This window comes from Lissotriton helveticus, chromosome 11 (genome assembly GCF_964261635.1).
Source record: "Lissotriton helveticus chromosome 11, aLisHel1.1, whole genome shotgun sequence".
In the NCBI taxonomy this organism is placed as follows: Eukaryota; Metazoa; Chordata; class Amphibia; order Caudata; family Salamandridae; genus Lissotriton; species Lissotriton helveticus.
Window position 1 is genome coordinate 190007583 of NC_136072.1, and position 20522 is coordinate 190028104.

The following is a 20522-nucleotide window of genomic DNA, read 5'->3' on the forward strand; positions in this document are numbered from 1 at the left end:
AGTTAACATGACCGTACGAAATAATCAAATGGTTATTGCTAGAAGCTGTATTCTGCACAGTGACAGTATGAATGCTGATTCACGAAAATCCCAGGGGTAGCGGAAGTGACAACCTATCCACTTTGATCTTCATGACATTACAGGAAGTGACATCAAATGACTTTTGACCCTAGATTATAGCAGGAAGTCATGCCACATGACCGTAACCCTGATGACATCACACTAATTTACATTCCTGATGTCTGTATTACATATCATCTATATTCGGGTGTAGGCATGATCTTTGAAAGTGCTGGGGCAAAATAGTTCCCTGAATTAAGCTAGTAATTGAAGCAAGTAAGCCAGACTTTCTCTAGAGCGTTTCAGGAGGGTTCTTCGCTCTAGAAATGTTAGGGGGGAAAATGGGGTCAAATAATGAATTTTAAATTAATTTTCACATAAATGTATTGAATGCACAGGTTCTGAAAGGACACTCATTAAATATTCAGCTCCTTTAATTGTGTGGCTAGCCAATGAAAACTGACCCTCCCATGGCGTGCCGTAAAAATGTGCAATTGGAGCACCCATATGTCAAAAAATGCCTCTAGTGTGCCTTTAGCAAAAGGAACAAATGATGGACGGAATGCTGAACACTGCAAACATTCACCTCCATGCACAAAGATCTGGGTTTAATCCATTGTTCTTTTGTTCACCACACCTCCCCAGTTTGGACCCAGCCATATGCAAATCAATCTTGACCCTGTTCCTCATGGGAACAGTCCAGCCCGAACTGCCAAGCTAGGTCTTCCCTGGACCGGAAACAAGCATCCTGGGACTGGTTTCGGGGCATCACCCTTTCATCAGCCAGGCTAGCTTGAATCCAGTGGTGCAGTGAGCACGGGAACAACGTCTGGGCATAACCTTCCCACTTAGGGCGGCAAAAGGAACATCAATTGTCTTTTTTCTATTGTGCCCTGGCCAGCCCTTTGGCGTGGGTGCCAACTTTTGCCAAAACATATATATAATATGCCAGTAACAGAATTTTGCCCTAAATGCTGCCCATATACCATGGGTGATTCTTATGTCAAAAATTACCTTCAATGTGCTAGCACCAGCATTTTGCTATGGGTGCCATCTTTGTCAAGAATTTCTTCAATTAGGGTAGCATTTTTTATTGGGTGCTTCACATGCCAGGAATTGGCTCTGGTATGCCAAATATTATTTTGTCAGAGGTAATCATTATGCCAAAAATTACCTCTAGTGTAAAAAAACCTGATTCGGGTCGGGGACAATCGATATTTGCCCGGCGGTATTGCCTCTGTGACCCTCTAGTTATTTAATCAATGAAGAGGCAGGCGCTGGAGACTGGAAAGCAGGAAACAAGGTTTTTATTCTCTCCGGAGGAGAACACAGCAAAACGGACAGCAGGTATCGTTCTGAGGTGCTCTAACTTATGTCTGAGGTCTGGCCCCTTATATACAGGGTTTTGCGGTTTTTATTACAGTTTACATACTCATGACAAAGCTTTGATGTACGGAAAGACATTCCCGGAACCCCCCCTCCGGGCCCGTTCCCACACACATTTACAGTAGAGGTCCCCACCCTAGTCACAACAGGTGATGAGTATCGCGCAGCTGGATATTCCGTCAATTCATGGAATGCGGGGTTCGATCGGATCTCGTGGGGTGGGGGCTTTGATCAACCCGGGGATCCTTTGATGGGGGAAGCTTTCTATTGTACGGGGAGGGGCAAGGAATAGTATCGGCAGAGCTGGGTGCCGGCCTGGGAACGAGGAGGACAAACGGGCACACGGGGAAAAGGGGGTTTGCATCAAAGGGCCGGGGATCATGAAAGGGAAGAAGGGAGGTGTTGCGCTGGGGACAGGATGAGGGCCTGAGGCAGAGCAGCGCCGGAGAGGGGTTTATGATTCAAGGCAGGTGCAAGCAGGGGGTTGGTCAGCGTGCAGGCTTAGTGAGGGCGAAGGGCTATGTCAGGGGCCAGCGGCATGCAAAAAGGGTTTGTTCTGTTCAGGGCATCTAAAAATGGCGGGTGCGCACGACAAAAGTGTGGCATCAGGGGAAGAGGCAAGATGGCGCAGATAATGTTCACCAAACCGTACTAATTTTCAACACTAGTATGCTAGTGCCAGTATTTTGACATGGTTGTCTCTATATGAAAAAACTTTTTTTCAGTATGCCTAGTCCAATCGCAGATGTGCAATTATAACACCACGTTCTCACTCAAACTACTTCTCACTCACTTTCACTCTTCTGATAGATACATCTGCCTTGTGGATTCCTCACCTTGTGAATATCCCCCTTGCGCCAGCAAGTTCGGAATTTTTCTTTGTAGCACGCCGGCGTGGACGACGTCACAGGAACGCGGCATCGCGCGCGACTCCGTCTGACGTCACCGACCCCTTATTAGGCCTACGTCGGCGTGATGACATCAGTTCCCTTTTTTCCGCGTCGTCGACGCTAACGGTTTCAGGGATCTTCTATTGTTACAGATAGAGACTTTGTTTCTTTTTGTTGTTACTGTTTCTGTTCTTCGTCGAGGATGTCGTCGAAGAAAACGGGATTTAAGCAGTGTGGCTCGTGTGCCAGAATGATGTCAATTACTGATCCACACGAGGATTGTTTATGGTGTTTGGGATCGGATCACGACGTCAAGGGCTGTCGATCCTGTTCAAAAATGAATCCGAAGGCTCTGCGTGAAAGAGAAGCAAAACTTTTATTGGCCAAGATAAAAGGTAAAGAAGCCGATAGATCTTCGAGATCAAGATCAAGACACTCCAGATCGAGACCGAAGTCGAAATCGCGATCGAGGTCGAGATCGAAGTCATCGAGATCGAGGTCGAGGGGCCAGATCGGAGTCGGTTTCGAAATCGGCTTCTGGGCATGCTTCGGGTCCCTCGAAGAAAAGACATAAGAGGAAGAAGCATAGTTCTCACCATCATTCAGGTTCTTCGGACTCTAAGAAGAAGTCTTCTCGAAAGCATCACAAGGACTTTGTGTCTCCATCTCCTGCTGATGCTACCACTCCGGTAAGATCTCGAGAGCATACACCGGTTCCAGTACTGGATCCGAATCCGGCTTCGGGTCAGTCTTCGGAGCATGTGGACGTCGTGGAGGTCCCGCAATCTCCGATTCCAGAGGATGAACTGGAAAACCTAAAGAACCAGGGGGAGCCGAATCCAGTTCAGCCTCCTGCAAACCCAATGGGTTCTTACCCTTCCTTTCCTGGTCCTGGTCAAGATCCATCGCATTTCCTAAATGCTATGTATGGAGTGTATGCGAGGGCAATGTACCCCACTGGAGCACCTGCGGGTCCTATGGGTCCTTTGTCTTTCAACTTGGGTGTCCCCCAAGCTTATGCACCGGCGCCTTTTCTACCCTTCATGCCGACTCCATGCCCTCCCTGGATCGGTTCAGCGCCGCCGAGGTCATCGACTCCGCGCACGGCTACGCCGACTCCGGATCGACCTCGGAATTCAGATCGAGGCTCGACGCCGGTTCCTGTTTCTCTGACTCCAGCTCCTCGGTCGACGCCGGCCCCGACTCCGTCGGAGTCGTTACCGAATCCGTCGACGTCGGTCCGTATGGAATGGTCGAGGCGTAGAGCCCAGCGTCTACTTGAAGAAAAAGAGTATGTGGAATCTGAAATGGAGGAAGGTGAACTTCATGAGCATGATGATTATTTTGAGGATCTTCATTCTGCTAGCAGTCTTGAGCTTTCTCCGGAATGGGGTTTACCTGTGGTTTCGGATGCACCCTCCAAGGATGTCGTTCCATATCATATGGTAATTAGGAAGGCTGCTGATTTGCTAAACTTAACTCTGCCAACAGTTGAGTTTAAGCCCAATATCCTCACGGAGGTCTTACATTCACCCTCTTCTATCGTTGAACCTACTCCTCCTTTTACCGAAGCTCTGACCGAACCAATTCTGGAGGTTTGGAAAAAGCCTTTGTCTGCACCTGCAGTGTCTAGATCGGTGGCGAGACGTTATAGGGTGGCTCCTGGAGATCCTGAGTTCTTGTCATCTCACCCTTCGCCAGAGAGTTTGGTGGTTCAGGCTGCTTGTGCAAATCGATCAGCTGGCTCCTTTCCTCAAGTTCCTGGAGATAAGGACTCCAAGAAGTTGGATCAGGCCGCTAAGAAAGTCTTCTCCTCTGGTAGCATGGCCTTAAAATCGACGAATGCTACTTGTTTGCTTGGCAGATATGTGCATGCCTTAATGGACTCAGTCAAACAATTATCTGCTAAACTTCCAGAAGAAGACAGAAAGAACTTTAATGAGGTTGTTTTGGACACTCAAGCTGCGGCCCGTCAAGTTATTCAGAGTGGCATGGACACAGCTGACTCCGTGGCTAGGATAATGGGTTCTTCGGTGGCTACCAGAAGAGCTGCTTGGTTAAAATCCTCCGAGTTTTCCTCTGATGTACAGGCTACTCTTTTGGATTTACCTTTCGACGGGGTTGGTCTCTTTGGAAAGAAAGCAGGCACAGCTCTGGAGAGATTCAAAGATAGCCGGGCGACGGCTAGGTCTTTAGGTTTACAGTCGAGAGGTACAGCTGCCAGGAAGTTCAGAGGTTTTGGCAGATCTTCATTTCGTCCTTTCAGGCAAGACCAGCAGTAACAGCAACAGTACAAGTCTTATAGAGGTAGACAGAAGGGTCGTGGACGTGGACGTCAAGCCTCCTCCTCCTCTACTTCCTCTTCCAATACCCACCCCCCACCTGCAGCAGCAAAGCAGCCCTAGATCCGCCATTCCGGATCATGCGGGTCCGGTAGGGGGTCGGCTTACTCATTTTCTACGGGATTGGGAATCGGTTACATCAGATCTTTGGGTTCTCAATCTCGTAGAAAATGGGTATGCCCTTCCCTTTCGGGAATTTCCTCCCAATTACCCTCCTTGCCAAGGTTATTGTTCGGAGGACCACCTGCTCCTCCTGCAGGAAGAAGTCCTGGCAGTGTTCGGAAAGGGTGCGATAGAGGTGGTTCCGGAGCAGGAGAGGGGTCAGGGATGCTACTCCCGGTATTTTCTGATCCCCAAGAAAGATGGCAGGCTTCGGCCGATCTTGGATCTCAGGATCTTGAACTTGTATCTGAAACAAGAAAAGTTCAAGATGCTCACTCTTGCGCAGGTTCTTCAAGCGCTGTTGGAAGAAGACTGGATGGTGTCGATCGACTTGCAGGATGCTTATTTTCACATCCCTATCCTGAAGTCGCACAGGAAGTATCTCCGTTTTACGGTGGGTTCGCAACACTACCAGTTTGCGGTCCTTCCGTTTGGACTTACTACTGCGCCTCGAGTCTTCACCAAGGTGATGGCAGTGGTGGCAGCACATCTCAGAAGATCGGGGATTCCTGTATTTCCGTATCTGGACGACTGGCTCATCAAAGCAGAGTCGCCAGGGAAGGTGCTCCTCCATTTGCAAGAGACAACTCAGTTGTTACACAGGTTGGGTTTTTCGATAAATGTACCCAAGTCTCACCTGGTGCCCTCCCAGCGCAACCTGTTCATAGGTGCGGTACTGGACACTACTGTATGTCGTGCATTCCCTCCACCTCAAAGGATTCGCGACATACAGGAAATGATTCCTTTATTTTTCAATGGAGCGGTTGTTCCAGTCATGAAGGTCCTTCGCCTGCTCGGTCTGATGGCTTCTTGCATTCTGTTGGTCAACCATGCACGCTGGCACATGAGGGCACTCCAGTGGTGTCTCCGCAGGCAGTGGTATCAGCACAATGGAGATCTCAGGGAGTCTGTGAGGATCTCCAGAGAAACTGCGGCGGATCTGTCCTGGTGGAGTGTGGAAAGCAATCTTTCTCAGGGAAAGCCTTTCCAGCTGCCTCCATCGGTGGCCACAGTGATAACGGATGCATCCACTCTAGGGTGGGGTGCTCATCTGAGGGATCTGGAGGTCAAAGGTCTTTGGTCTCCAGAGGAAAGGTTGCTTCATATCAACCTTCTAGAGTTACGGACGATACGTTTGGCGCTCAAGGCCTTCCTCCCTTCCCTTCGCGGTCAGTCAGTTCAGGTCCTGACGGACAACACGACCGCGATGTGGTACATAAACAAACAGGGAGGAGTAGGGTCGCAGTGTCTCTGCAGAGAGGCTCTGCGTCTCTGGTCCTGGGTTCAGGACCACCAGATTTGTCTGATGGCAAATCATCTGGCCGGAGTTCTGAACGTTCGTGCAGACATTCTCAGTCGGCAGTTCTCTGCTGACCACGAGTGGAGGCTTCACCCAGAGGTGGTTTGCGACATCTTTCAGATGTGGGGGACTCCTCGGGTGGACCTGTTCGCCACTCGCGAGAATGCTCACTGTCCGTCATTCTGCTGTCTCCAGTATCCGATGCAAGGAGCTTTGGGGGACGCGTTTCAGTTGAGTTGGGGAAATCAACTCTTTTACGCGTTTCCCCCCATACCCTTGATTCCTCGGGTTCTGAGGAAGATTCGCCAGGACCGGGCCCATGTCATATTGGTCGCCCCGGATTGGCGAAGAAGGGTGTGGTACACGGACCTACTCCACCTCTCCTCTCACCCTCCGCTCCGTCTCCCTCTCAGGGCAGACCTCCTCTCTCAGATGGAGGGGCAGGTTCTACACCCCCACCTCCAGACATTACACCTTCATGCCTGGAGATTGAACGGGGCACCCTGAACTCTTTTTCTCTCCCTCACGATGTGGTGGATGTCATTCTTTCGGCCAGGCGTGACTCCACCAAGTCCATCTATTCGTATAGATGGTCTAAATTTGTTGTTTGGTGTAGGGAGAAGGCTGTTGACCCCTTGAGGGCTCATCTGTCTGATATTTTGCAGTTTGCTCTCTCTTTGGCGCAGCAAGGTTTTGCTATTGCCACAGTCAAAGGTTACCTTTCGGCGTTATCGGCTTTTCTCTGCTTGCCGGACCAGCCGTCTCTTTTTAAATCTCCAGTGGTTTTGAGGTTTCTGAAGGGCCTCACAAATAAGTTCCCTCCTTCTCCATTTATCGTGCCTCAGTGGGACTTGAATCTTGTCTTGACTTTCTTGATGGGTTCTCCCTTCGAACCCTTACACAAGTGTCCCATGAGGCTTTTGTCTTTCAAGACGGTCTTCTTGGTAGCAATCACCTCGGCAAGGAGGGTGAGTGAGCTTCAAGCTCTTAGTTCTAAGCCCCCATTCCTAACCATTCATGCTGAACGAATGGTTCTTAGGACCAGGGCTGCTTTTCTGCCTAAGGTGGTAACTCCCTTCCACCTAGGACAGTCCATTACCCTTCCTACCTTCTATCCTCCCCCGCTCCCTTCTAAGGAGGAAGAGAGACTACACCGTCTGGACCCTAAGAGGGCGGTGTCTTTTTATTTGGATAGGACTAAAGACTTCCGGATTGATGACCAGCTGTTTGTTGGTTTTGCTGGCTGTCGGAAGGGCAGATCGGTGCACAAGCGCACACTTTCCAGGTGGATAATCCTGTGCATCAAGATTTGCTACTCTCTGGCGGGTAAGGACCCTCCTGAGGGTATAAGAGCTCATTCTACCAGGGCAAGGTCTGCTACTTCTGCATTGTCTAGAGGTGTACCTGTTGAGGACATTTGCAGAGCCGCGACTTGGGCCTCCCTCCACACTTTCGCGAAGCACTACTGCTTGGATACCGAGGTGAGGTGGGACGGCCACTTCGTGCGTTCTGTCCTCCAAGATTTCATGGTGTAGCAGAGTGGACACCCTCCTCCGGGAGTGGGGACTGCTGTGGGACTCTATTCACAAGGTGAGGAATCCACAAGGCAGATGTATCTATCAGAAGAACAAGTTACTTACCTTCGGTAACGCTTTTTCTGGTAGATACAGTATCTGCCTGTGGATTCCTCACTGACCCACCCGCCTCCCCGTTGTTCACTCTGCTATACCTGAGTTTGTGTATATTTGTATTTATATTTGTATATATATATTGGGTTTTTGATACCTTTGCTTCGCACTATGTGTGCTGTTCTGATTTGTATGTACTATGTACATTGTATATATGTATATTTGCTATGATTGGTCCGTCCGGGTGCCTCGAAGGCACGGAAAAAAGGGCGGAACTGATGTCATCACGCCGACGTAGGCCTAATAAGGGTCGGTGACGTCAGACGGAGTCGCGCGCGATGCCGCGTTCCTGTGACGTCGTCCACCCTGGCGTGCTACAAAGAAAAATTCCGAACGTTGCTGGATCAAGGGGGATATTCACAAGGTGAGGAATCCACAGGCAGATACTGTATCTACCAGAAAAAGCGTTACAGAAGGTAAGTAACTTGTTCTTTTGTTCTCACCCACTCTTGCACTCCGTCTCTCGAACTCACTATCAATCTTTCTTACTCTGACTCATACTTTCTCACTCACTCAATAACTCAAGACCTTCCTCATTCTCACTGTCTCACATCATTCTCACTCACTCTGACTCACTCATTCTGACTCTCATTCACCTTACTCATTCTTATTTTCACTTACTTGACTCCCTCATTCTCACTCACTGACTCATTCACTCTCATACTCTCTAACATGTCCTCAGACTCATTCGTATTTATTCTCACTCCCTGGCAGTCACTCTTGCTCGAAGAAACTCATTCTCACTGTCTCTGACTACTGCCTACTTGCTGACACTCAATTGCACTCATTCTCACTGCCTGTCACCGACTCTTACTCGCTTTCACATGTCATTCATGCCCACAACTGCACGCTTTCTCTCGCACACACTTACTCTCACTCGCAAGCATGCACACAACCTACATTTTAAATAATTGTTGTATTGCTTCAGCTAACAGCAACAATTTTGTATTCTGCTTTTATTTCTAAAGGGTGCACACTTTGAGACAGAAGTTGTTATAATTTATAAATGCATATTCGTTTTAGACATCATAAATATAAAATGTGAATACCCGATGATGGCTTTAGTATATTTAAATCATTTTCCCCTCGTTCAGGTGTGGGATAGCTATGGCCGTTTACTGTACAGTTCACCTTCTCACGAATATCCTGTCACATCAGTTGCCTGGGCCCCAGATGGAGAATTGTTTGCTGTTGGTTCTTTCCATACCTTACGTCTGTGTGATAAAACTGGGGTAAGTAGTAACCTTGAAATGCAAGTATTTATTCACTGGTCACAGCACTGCAAATTGTACTCATGTGAGATAATATTTTTAACATTTCACGGTTATTTGTTATGTTAAGGTATCCAACACTGAATCTTTCAAAGATTCACATGTTTGAATATCTCAGTACAATAATGGTAAATAACAGACTTTCTCCTGCATGAACTAACATTAAGCAAACCCATACACTACATGGAGCTTGTCTACCTCCTTAATAGACCCAAACTCTGGCCAATGAGGTGAAGTGCATAAGACCACCTTGCCCTTCCCTGAGGTTCAGGTGCCAGATTTTCTACTGCACCTCTCTGTGAAGTACCCTCTGGAGCTCGAGCTCTGCTTCAGTACTTAGACATTGTTTACAATATTTCCAACCATCAGCTGCATTACTGGCTAAGTCTATCAATGACTTAGAAGGAGATAAAACAGGCTTTGTTGCTGGTGGCAAGGTACAGATGTATGTGTAGAACAGGCAAATGTTATGTATAGGTTGCCTTCACCAAAAGAATGACCCTAAAAACAAGCATTTACAATGCAATAGGTCTCGCAGCATTAAAGTTTGAGTTATTGGCATTGTGTATGACAATGCGTTGCATAAAATTGTTAGCAAACTTTGAATTGCTGAGCAGTGAGAGTGTGTGCAAGAGTATGCTGTTGCTCACAGCTGTTATTATTCACACAGCTCTGATGATGCACCTCATGCACGGGGCTGAAGCAGTTATTATTCACACAGCTCTGATGATGCACCTCAGACAGGGGCTCACAGCTGTTATTATTCACACAGCTCTGATGATGCACCTGAGCACTGGGCTGACGCAGTTATTATTTACACAGCTCTAATGATGCACCTCAGCACGGGGCTGCCGGCAGTTATTATTCACACAGCTCTGATGATGCACCTCAGGCACTGGGCTCACAGCTGTTATTATTCACACAGCTCTTATGATGCACCTGAGGCACGGGGCTGACGCAGTTATTATTCACACAGCTCTGATGATGCACCTCAGCACGGGGCTCACAGCTGTTATTATTCACACAGCTCTGATAATGCACCTAAGGCACGGAGCTGACAGTTATTATTCACACAGCTCTGATGATGTACCTCATGCACAGGCTCACAGAAAAGTAGGGTGAACTGTTTTCCTTATATTAAAAAGTATGAAGAAGTTGTGCCTCTGAGATCCCAACAGGAGCACCATATCACCCTGGTAAATGTGATTAGGGTCCCACAGAGTCCCCATCTCTTACAAACTAGGCTTCGCCGGAGATGAACCCACACACCCTGCGGCGATGCATCTGTTTTAAGTCCCTTCCTGCTAGCCTTTATTATTTCAGTCCAACCTTGCAAAGAACCACTACGTGAGTTTTCCATTCATGCACTTGAAATCAAAAGGTCCGCTTCTGCGGTAGAATAGCCAACCGGCCAGATAGGGGCTATATTTCGCCAGTCCCACCTACATTGGCTAGGCTGGTACATGGAAGTATCGGGAACGCTATTACAACTGACCGCGGTGGGGTGAGGAGGAATGAAATTAATGTATTGCATTCAAGCTCCTTCTCCTTTTATTGTCCTTGCAAGGTACGTTAAGCTATATTGTCTCTTGTGACCGTTAAACGTTGTTTTCTATGGGTTGTTGTTCTATGCTATAGTAAAACATGTTTTGCTTTGTAACCTGGTTTTTCTTTACCCAAGGAAGTGAGCGCAGTGGGCGGTGCTGGCCCAGCCATAGTGGCAAGCGCCTAGATCCTGGTGCTGTGTGAGTGGCCGCTAAATGGGGCGCGGGTCACACTGCTACAGGTGGGAGCAGTTGCGTGGGGCTGCAGTGTGCACAGAGGGCCGGGGGTGTGGTGCAGGAAGGTGCGGTTACCTGGGTGTGGAAGGCCGTGCCGCCATCCCTCCAGCATCCCCCCTGCTCGTGGCCGCCCCGGGCCTCTTCCCGTGCTTGTGGCGGTGTTGTTGAGCTCCCTCCCGCTTGCCCTGGCCGGGGAGAGAGGCCTCGGTGGGAGAAGAGCTGCTGCAGCCGGGCGGCGGAAGGGACTTGGTGAAGAAGTTGAAGAGGGTGCTCTGACGGGACATGGCGGCGGCTGGGCTCGGGCTCCGCTGTGGCTGCACGCGGGATCTGACCGGGGAGCGCGGAGCGGCACTGGCGGTATGTGTGCGACGGCGGCGGAGGGGGGGCTCGGTGCACTTGTGTGTGTGTGTGCGCGCGTGTGTATGTGTGCGACGGGGGTGTCTATGTATGTGTGTGTGCGTGCATGGGCGCTCGTGTGTGTGTCTCTGTGTGTGCGCATGCGTGTGTGTTGGAGCTTCCCAGGAGACAGGAGATGGCCACAGCGAGCGAGTTCACGAGCGCGTGGCCCGCTCCGATCACCATGCGCGTGGCCAGGTCCTGTCTCCTGGAAAGCTGCGTCGCTGACTATAGGTCTCCGGTGAGACCGCGCTTTCGTGCAGTTAACGCCACGAGACCTAAAAATGACAATCATAGCACATTTGGTTAAAAGAACCAGAAGGATCACAGCAGGAGATTGGCACATACTCTGATGAGGAAGGTCATTTCTTCACCTGCAAGTCCAGTGCCATCCAAGAAGAGAAAATTGGAATTACACCTGGATAGAACAAAAGATGCTACACAACATAAAAGGAGTGAGACAGGAGCCCTCTGCGATGGCTCAGTCACCTGGTCAGTCCGCATCTTCAGGCCTCAAGATGAAAAAAGAACCTGAATGCTTTCACATAGAAAAAAAATGTAATTCCAGTAATAAAATAAACAAAAATATGGACTTGTCAACTCTGTCGGCTGCAGAATTGGTAGGCATTTCATCTTTGAAAAATTTGTCAACAGACGGTAGCTACTGATCTTTGGATGATGACCCTGTCCCTACCCACTCACCTGACTTGTACGCTGATGAAAGAAAACATCTAAGATGCTGAAGATCCAGAAGAAAAGAAGAGAGCTGTCTGCAATGCACATTCCGCCCAAGATGATGGAGGAGATTTTACTGCCCATATGATTAGGGGGGACACTGGCAATATCTTAGTATATTGAGACCCATGAATATCCTTCAACTATCAAACAGGTACCCTCTTTTGACTAGTCAGCGGCAAGTCATTTGAATTACAGGGTGTAGGAAGCTGGCTCTTTATATAGTATACCAAAAAGAGGTATACTGTGCAAAGATTCCAGATATTCCCTTAAGAGTGGACAGGGGCTTTCTCTAGCAATCCCAAGGTGCTTTTTAGGGAGTAGTGTGGTTGAGCTGCCTTAGGCTTTTCAGAGTGGAGTGTTCGACATCTGCAATACACACAGAGTCAATAAATGGTACACGCAACTCAATAAGGAGATCCACACCAATTTATCAAATTAACTCCTATCTTTCTATATATTTAGGCACCAGAATCAATAAGACCAGGTAAGTACTTTTCAAGATAGAAATACTTTTAGGTTCCAAAAATGGACACTTAGTGCAGATTTCATAGGTGGCAATGTTATCCTATGAGGAAAAACAAATACGGCACGCAAGTTCTTTACAGCGACTTACGAAACCAGTCCTCATGACTAGGGACCACGCTGGCACTGTTGGCCCACTTCAGTTCAGGTCAGTTCGTCTGCCCTAGGAATTGGGGGTACATCTGTCTTGGTCACTGCATTGAAGCCCCTATAGTCCACACAAAACCTCAGCTCTGTTTTGGAGACTAAAAGAACTGGGCTGGCCCAGGGGCTCTTAGAGGGTTCAATTACTCCCATTTCCAGCCTTGGTGATCTCCGTGACATGGTCAGAATACCTGTAAATTTTGTTTTTGACAGGCAGGCTATCCCCAGTGTCCATATCATGTGTACTTCAACAAACTGATATAGATAAATATTTTTTATATATAAATACACACAATGTTACTGGTTCAGCAACATTATTAATACCGCTACAATACTTAAAATCTGAGATAAGTGTAAGGTGCACACTAATCTACCTGGGTGCCGTGACTTACCAATCTCGGATCCATTGCATACATGCCCTTTATTAATCTTTTGGTTTCCCCTCCCTCAGTTTGTTGAAGCTTGTTATTTGGGAAGATGAGGGTATACCCGTAAAAAGACTTCTCACTCCTCCTTTAGTTGTGGTGCACATCACGTGTACACCAGTTTGTCAGACCAGGTACCATGGAGAATAGCTCAGCATACTGTTAGAGGACTTTGCTACGGTCAGCCTGCTTTTGGGCAGAGATTGTGTCTGAAAAGACAACTCATTCTACTGACCCATCTTTAGGGTTGTGAGAGAGGTCATAGAGAGGTTCACTCTCTTCTTCCTGATCCTTATCAGAGACCATCCGCATTGCCACATCAGCCCTGCATGATAGGGTATAAGGCGATTCATTCACATGGATGACCCTTTTGGGCTCCTGGATGTGCCAGGTCCACCAGATATGTGGCCTCCACTTTTCTTTTTAAGATAGGGTAGGGTCCACTCCATTTGTCCTGGAGGGGCCTCGGAGCCACAGGCTCCAAAAACCACACCTTCGGTCCTGGTTGGTTCTCCACCAGTGCAGCCTTTTCATCATGCCAGAACTTCTGAAGCTCTTGGCTAGCCTCAAGGTTTTTGGATGCTTTTTTCATGTTTCAGAAATACTTAAACATAGGCCAAGTACACAGTCCACTATGTCTAGCTTGGGCTCTTTGCAAGGTGTCGCTCGACCTTTCTTCACTAGACACAATGGTCCACTTACAGGATGACCAAACAGAAGTTCAAAGGGTAAAACACCTATTCCCTTCTGTGGTACTTCTCTGTAGGCGAAAGGCAGACATGGCAAAATGATATCCTATCTCTCTTTGAGTTTTTCAGGGAGTCCATTGATCTTGCCTTTCTTGGTTTTGTTGAATCTCTCAACTAAACCATTTGTTTGTGGGTGGTAAACATGTACATCACCGCACATTCAGCCCCCAGGGCTTTTGGGTAGTTACTCATGAAGCTACTGCCTCTGTCTGACACCACCTCCTTAAGCAAGCCCACTCTAGTGAAGATACTGACGAAGACCCTGGCAACTGATGGGGAAGTGAAAGTCCTATGGGGAATAGCTTCAGAAACCTGGTGGCATGATCCACTACCACCAGTACCAATCTGTTCCCTGGTGCTGTTGAAGGATGCAAAAGAAACAATCGATGGACAGAATGCTGGACAATGCAAACATTTTCCCCCAGTCACAAGGGTCTTGGTTTAATCCATCATTCTTTTGCTCACCACCCCACCCCAGTTTGAACCCAGCCATATGCAAATCAGTCTTGACCCTGTTCTTTGTTGGAACAGTTCGGCCCGAACTGGCAAGCCTGGTCCTCCCTGGACCGGAAACAAGCATCCTGGGACCGGTTTCAGGGCATCACCCTTCATCAGCCAGGCTAGCTTGAATCCAGTTGTGTAGTGAGCACAGGGCCCACGTCTGGGCATACCATTCCCACTTATGGCGACATATGCAAAAGAAACAATTGATGGACGGATAGCTGGACAGTGCAAGCATTCACAGCCAGTCACAAGGATCTGGGCTTAATTCATCATACTTTTGCTCACCACACCACCCCAGTTTGGACCCGGCCACTTTTGCTCACCACACCACCCCAGTTTGGACCCGGCCATATGTGTGGGAACAGTCCAGCCCGAACTGCCAAGTAAGGTCCTCCCTGGACCGGAAACAATCATCCTAGGACTGGTTTCATGGCATCACCCTTCATCAGCTGGACTTGCTTGAATCCATTTGTCACCCTGAGTGGGACGGTTATGCCCAGACGTGGGTCCCGTGCTCTCCATGCCACTGGATTCAAGCTATCCTAGCTGATGAAGGGTGAATCCCTAAAACCGGTCCTAGGATGCCTGTTTCCAGTCCAGAGAGGAACTGACCTAGCAGTTCGGGCTGGACTGTTACCATTGGGCACATGGTCAAGACTGATTTGCATATGGCTGGATTCAAACTGGAATGGCATTGTGAGCACAAAAAGCAATGGATTTAGGCCCAGATATCTGTACTGGGGTGAATGTATGACATTGTTCTGCATTCTGTCCATCAATTGTTCTTTTTGCTTTGGAGGATCTCGGGGGGCAGCAATGCCAATCCCTACCATTTCTAAGGGAACCCCAAACACTGGAAGTGGAATTAAGGGGGCTTTTGGCTGGCCACCTGCTTTGCCACTGGCTTGGCGGGTAGCACATGAAATGCAAAACTCCTTCACCTTCTGGGACATTCCTGCCCAGTAGAAGTGGGTGACTAACCTACTCCAAGTTTTGGTCTGGCCATGATGCCCAACTAAGGGAATGTCATGTGCTAAGGTGAACAATAACTCTTTATACTTCTGAGGCACTACCACTCTTCTAGTGGCACCAGGTTTGGAGTCTCCGGCCACAGTGTACAGGAGTCCTTTCTCCCAATAGGTTCGGTGGAGCCAGTGACATATCCCTTTTCCTGATCAGCAGGTTGCTGTCTCAGGTTTTAAAGAGTAGGACAGATTCCCTGTCATTGGCACATATCTTCCCTGAAGGGTCCACTAGAACCTAGGAGCTCTGCCAGGTAAGGCCCAAGATCCTGGGGTTCAGGTCTTCTCCCTCAGGAGAGGGGACCTGAGCTTGTGGGGCTGATTTGAAGCTGGTTTTCCCAGTTTTTGTGTTTTTGCTAGGAGGATTGGGCCGTCATTTCAGGCTCCTACTCCTCTTTTTCAGCCTGGGCTTTGCACAATACTTTTGTTTTCACACACACCCATTCAGGTATAGGCAGCATAGCTGCATGGGTTTTTCCTTGGATTCCTTAGTGGTATCACCGATTAAACAAGCGGTACAGCAGTTGTCAAGTCTTGTATCTCACCGCTGCACCACCGTTGTAGGAAGCTGGCTCTTTATATAGTATACCAAAAAGAGGTATACTGTGCAAGGAGTCCAAGTATGCACATATGAGTGGACATGGGCTTTCCCTGGCAATCCCAAGATGCTTTTTTAGGGGGTAGTGTGGTCGAGCAGCCTTAGGCATATCAGAGAGGAATGTTAGACATCTGCAGTACACTCAGTCAATCAATGGTACATTCAACTCAAAAACGAGATCCACATCAATTTATAAAAATAACATGTATCTTTATATATATTTAGGCACCTGACTCAATACAATCGGGCAAGTACATTTTGAGATAGAAACATTTTTAGGTTTAAAAAATGGACACTTAATGTAATTTTCATAGGCAGCAATATTATCCTCTGGAGGGAAAATAAATACTGCATACAAATTCTTTACAGCGACTTACGGGACCAATCATCAGGACTTAAGGTGAGTACAGGGCAAGGTCCAAGGTAGAACCAGCAGGTCTCCAGAAGGGGAAACTTCCACTACAACACAGCCGTTTCCAACCACGCATGCATTACAACGCATGTGTGGTTACCACGAATAGCCTTTACCACGCATACCTTTACTACGAAAATGTAGTAAAGGCATGTGTGGTAAAGGCTATTATTATAAAATAGGGCTTGGGGGGGTCTTCCCTCCCCCCAAAAAAAGCAAAAAAGAAGGGGGCTTGGGGGTGGTCTCCCCCCCCAAAAACAACTCACCTGATTCCGTCGCAATATGGAGGCAATCAGCGTTGTTAGCGGAAACGGAAAGACGCTTCCTCTTTACGACGTGCAACCTCACATCGGAAGACCTTGGAGAGGAGAGGTCGAGGAAAGGTAAGGCGGATTTTAGTTTTTAATAATAAAAATTTAAGGGATGACGGGGTTGTGAAGAGATGGGGTAAATTATTAGGGTTAAGGGGAGGGGTATTTGAAAAAAGGGTTTGTGGGTGGGAATCGGGAGCAGTTTATAGAATTGGGGCAGGCATCGGAGATAACCTTTACCAAAAAAATGCCATTAACGTGCATGGATTTACAACGAAAGTCGCTGTAAAAATATGCGTGATAAAGGCATTTTCGTGGTAAAGGTTATGCATAGTAATTGCATTCGCGTTGTAACGCATGCGTGGTAAAGGCATGCGTTGCAACGGAATGCGGTGTAACGTCATACAACCCTCCAGGAGGTCACCTCCAGCAGGTTTGGACTGGGAGGCCAGTTGTGCTGAACCAACAGGGAGACTCCGGCCTCACAATGCTCGGGGATGTGGGGGGACACCTTTGGTTCACTACTGCTCGGGCCAGGGACAACAGTGTATTGTGGCATCTGATTTTACATCACGAAAGTCTTGTGGTGAGGGGGCCTGCACACAGAGGCTGCAGGGGGCACCAGGAAGTCCTTAGCTGGGGAACGCAAGATGGCTTTGAAGATGGAGTCTATGGACTACGCTGGCACCTTTGGCTAACTTCAGCTCGGGCTAGGCTCTCGGGTGCAGTGGTGCATTCCGGCGTAGGGTCTTTGCAGTCCGGAGTCATCACAGTTCCTTCTTTGGTGCCTGCCGGATGCAGGGGAACAGCTCCGCTGCTCCACAGGAGTTTGGAAGTCTTTAGAGAAGGGCTGGCAGTCCTCCCAGGATTTGAAGGCTCAGCAGCTTGCAGTTTGAGACTACTTTGGCGCAATTTTCGAAAATAGGCAAACAAGCCGTCAGGTTTGGCGCCAAGTCAGTTGCTTCTTCTTCAGTTCTTGCTTTTCGCGGCTCTTCAGTCCTTTTCATTTTGTTTGGCAGGATCTTCTTTCCTGGTGCTGGGCTCCCCAAATTCTGGATTTAGGCGCATTAGGGTAGTGTAGGATAGTAACCAATGGGCTACTTATCTTTGAGGTCACTAGAGAAGTGTGGCCAACCGGTTAGAAGCGGCAGACCCTGAAGCAGAGGTCGGCCTGGGACCAGGGTTCAATTCCCGACGCGGCAGGGTCTTGGGTCAATGTCCGCGGACTCGATAATTCTCGCTTAGGTGCCTACGCTAACCATGGGTCCCACTCTGCAACTCTGGGCAATAGCTTGCTTAATCTCCACAACGGCCCCAGCAACGCCGGAGATGCCTGGCTTCACCTTGGGGTGCCCTCTCACAGGGAAAGCCAGGACGGGTTCCCCAGCGGTATACAGCGCCAGGACACCACGTAACGAGGTAACAGTGCGCTTTACAAGTATACATACATACATACACTATGCCCACTATATGACTACTTTCTGTGGGAAGTGGGCATAATCCTGTCCCATTGTTCTTAATTCTGCCTTCACCAAGATGGCAGAATTTTCCTACAGTGGAGCACATCAAGCAGCTCACCTTAGAGGTGTGTCTGACCTGGGTGTGCTCCATGCCTCCTCGCATAACTAATTTCCCGCCTGTCGTGGTGCCAAATGGGCCTCGGGCAGGTGGTGGCATCCCCCAGGTTTGGGGGATGCTGGGGTCATATATTAAAGGCGGCAGAGGCTTTGAAGCCACTGGCCTTGGTATGCTGATTTACAAACATCCTGCTGGAGGCGGTGTGAACACCTCCTGCCAAAGCAGGCATTGTTCCTGACCTCTGAGAGCGGGGATCTCACCTCCTAAGGCGTCACAAACATGTCTGTGGTGGCAGGCTGGACTGTATCAGTCAGCCTGCGCACTAGTGGACTAGTAGGGTTCAGGAGGTACCTCTAAGGTGCCCTATGGTTGCATGAATTAATAAATCCATCACTCGAATCAGTGTGGGTTAATTAATACAAGGTGTTTGATACTAAACACCTTTAGTTTCAGTGAAGCCATCATGTAGCTGGAGAAATTGTAATTACCAGGTGGACACGCAAAACTCCCAAGCTATGCCTTTCTCCTTGGCTCCCTGCTGTGATTCGAAACTATGACCTATATGTAACATATGGTAGTTGTAGGCAGCCCATTGAGTTATGTGACTTCATACACAGAGGCACAATTATGCAATTAACCCTACTACTAAATTCTCTTAAATAAGTTGGGCTCCTGACCTGAGGCCTGTTTAGATAAAGATACCCTTAACACTGGGGACACCATACTCCAGTCTTGGTTTCGATTTCACAAATATTTGAAATATAATGTTCTAGTCCTAGTGGTTCAGGTGAGGCGAACCAGGACCACAACTCCCAGAATGCTTTGGATTTTTTTTAATTAAGTCACAGGTCTGGAAAATGTTGACCACAATTGCATGGATACATCTATGTGGTAAGATTAGGTTTACACAGAGAGCATAAGTACAAAACATCACACCCACAAAACACAAAGAACGAGACTGCAACATAGAAGTAGCAGTTTGTGGCAATGGTCCTTCTGCCGATTTTGTGGGAGGTTGAGTTTAGATCGTAAAATTCATCGGAATTGCTGAGTGCCAGGGCTACTGGAAGACCTGGTTCCCCATGTTTAACTCACTTGAACTGAGGCTTTTAATACTGGGCCGCTTTGTCACCAATTCATTCTAACCCAGGCAGCATATGACCATAACTCCCGGAATGCATTGTGGTGGCAGATGGAAACCCTTGTCCGAGTGTGTTTCTTAAATTGAATTAGGACAGTCATGCCTCATTAAGTATATAGCAAGCGGTAGATCTACAGACAAGTTTTAGTACTGTTCCATTAAATGTAAAGGTACATGTAGAGAGAAGTTCCAGGACTGTCCCATAGTACATGATGAGGTGCAGAGTAGATACACCGTATGAATATCATCTGAATATAACTATTTTAAGCCACAGGCAATGCAAGGAAGGGTTCAGGAAGAGTTTTAGTTCCTCAGAAGAAATTTCAGCCAGGCCTTTAAAAATGGTAGCAAGAAAAAGCTTTGCTGCTGAAGTAAGATGCACTTGTATTAGACCTCTAAATTATATTGGCTTATGGCTGGACCGTAGCTTACTGCACATCCACCTTATTTGCTCATTTTGCAGTTTACAGTAGTAAATGACAGTGCAGAATTAAATGTGTTTGTGATAGTTCCCCTGTTCTGAAATGTGACTTTCTATTCAAAGCCTAGAGGAGAAGAATTCAAGCTTTTGATGATCCAGTCCTGGAGGGTGGAAATAGAATATATGCTTGAACATGGCAATAAAATATTTTAATTACCCTGCATAATGGAATTAATACAGTAATGAATAACGTGCATGTGACACTAATGGCAGTTGTTTTAACATTTGCTAATGTAGGCCTCGATTTAAAAATGGTTGGTGCTGCCTCAGCCATCTTTTTATTATGTGATCATTTTTGTCCCTGTCTCGTCCTGCACACGGACTATTTATTCACTAGTATCTTTGTAAACACTATTTTCAAATATGTCACTTTCCAAGGTAAAGAATTGTGTTTCTTTTCTTTCGAATTCTGTAACACACTATCTGAATGACACCGTAGTTCCTTACCTTAGAATTACCCCCAGGCGTCAGCCTAGATCGGGAGAAACTTTTTCGTAGCAGTCCCTCTGCCTCGTCGGTAGGGGGCGTCTGTCGACTTCGCGTCCGTCGTCGTGGTCACCGGGATAATGCGGCAGTATCTATGTAGACGCTGACCCTGCGCACTGACGTCAGTTCTTCCTT

General features: G+C 47.9%; 1 protein-coding gene across 2 annotated transcripts in view; it reads left to right on the forward strand.

Annotated features, from left to right (window-relative positions):
* IFT80 (intraflagellar transport 80) overlaps positions 1–20522 on the forward strand; it is a 326686-nt gene that overhangs the window by 131129 nt on the left and 175035 nt on the right. For both annotated transcript variants that reach the window (XM_078666860.1, XM_078666859.1), the window contains exon 8: positions 8923–9060. In XM_078666860.1, the coding sequence (XP_078522986.1) occupies positions 8923–9060 (138 nt within the window). The remainder of the gene's footprint in view (positions 1–8922; positions 9061–20522) is intronic.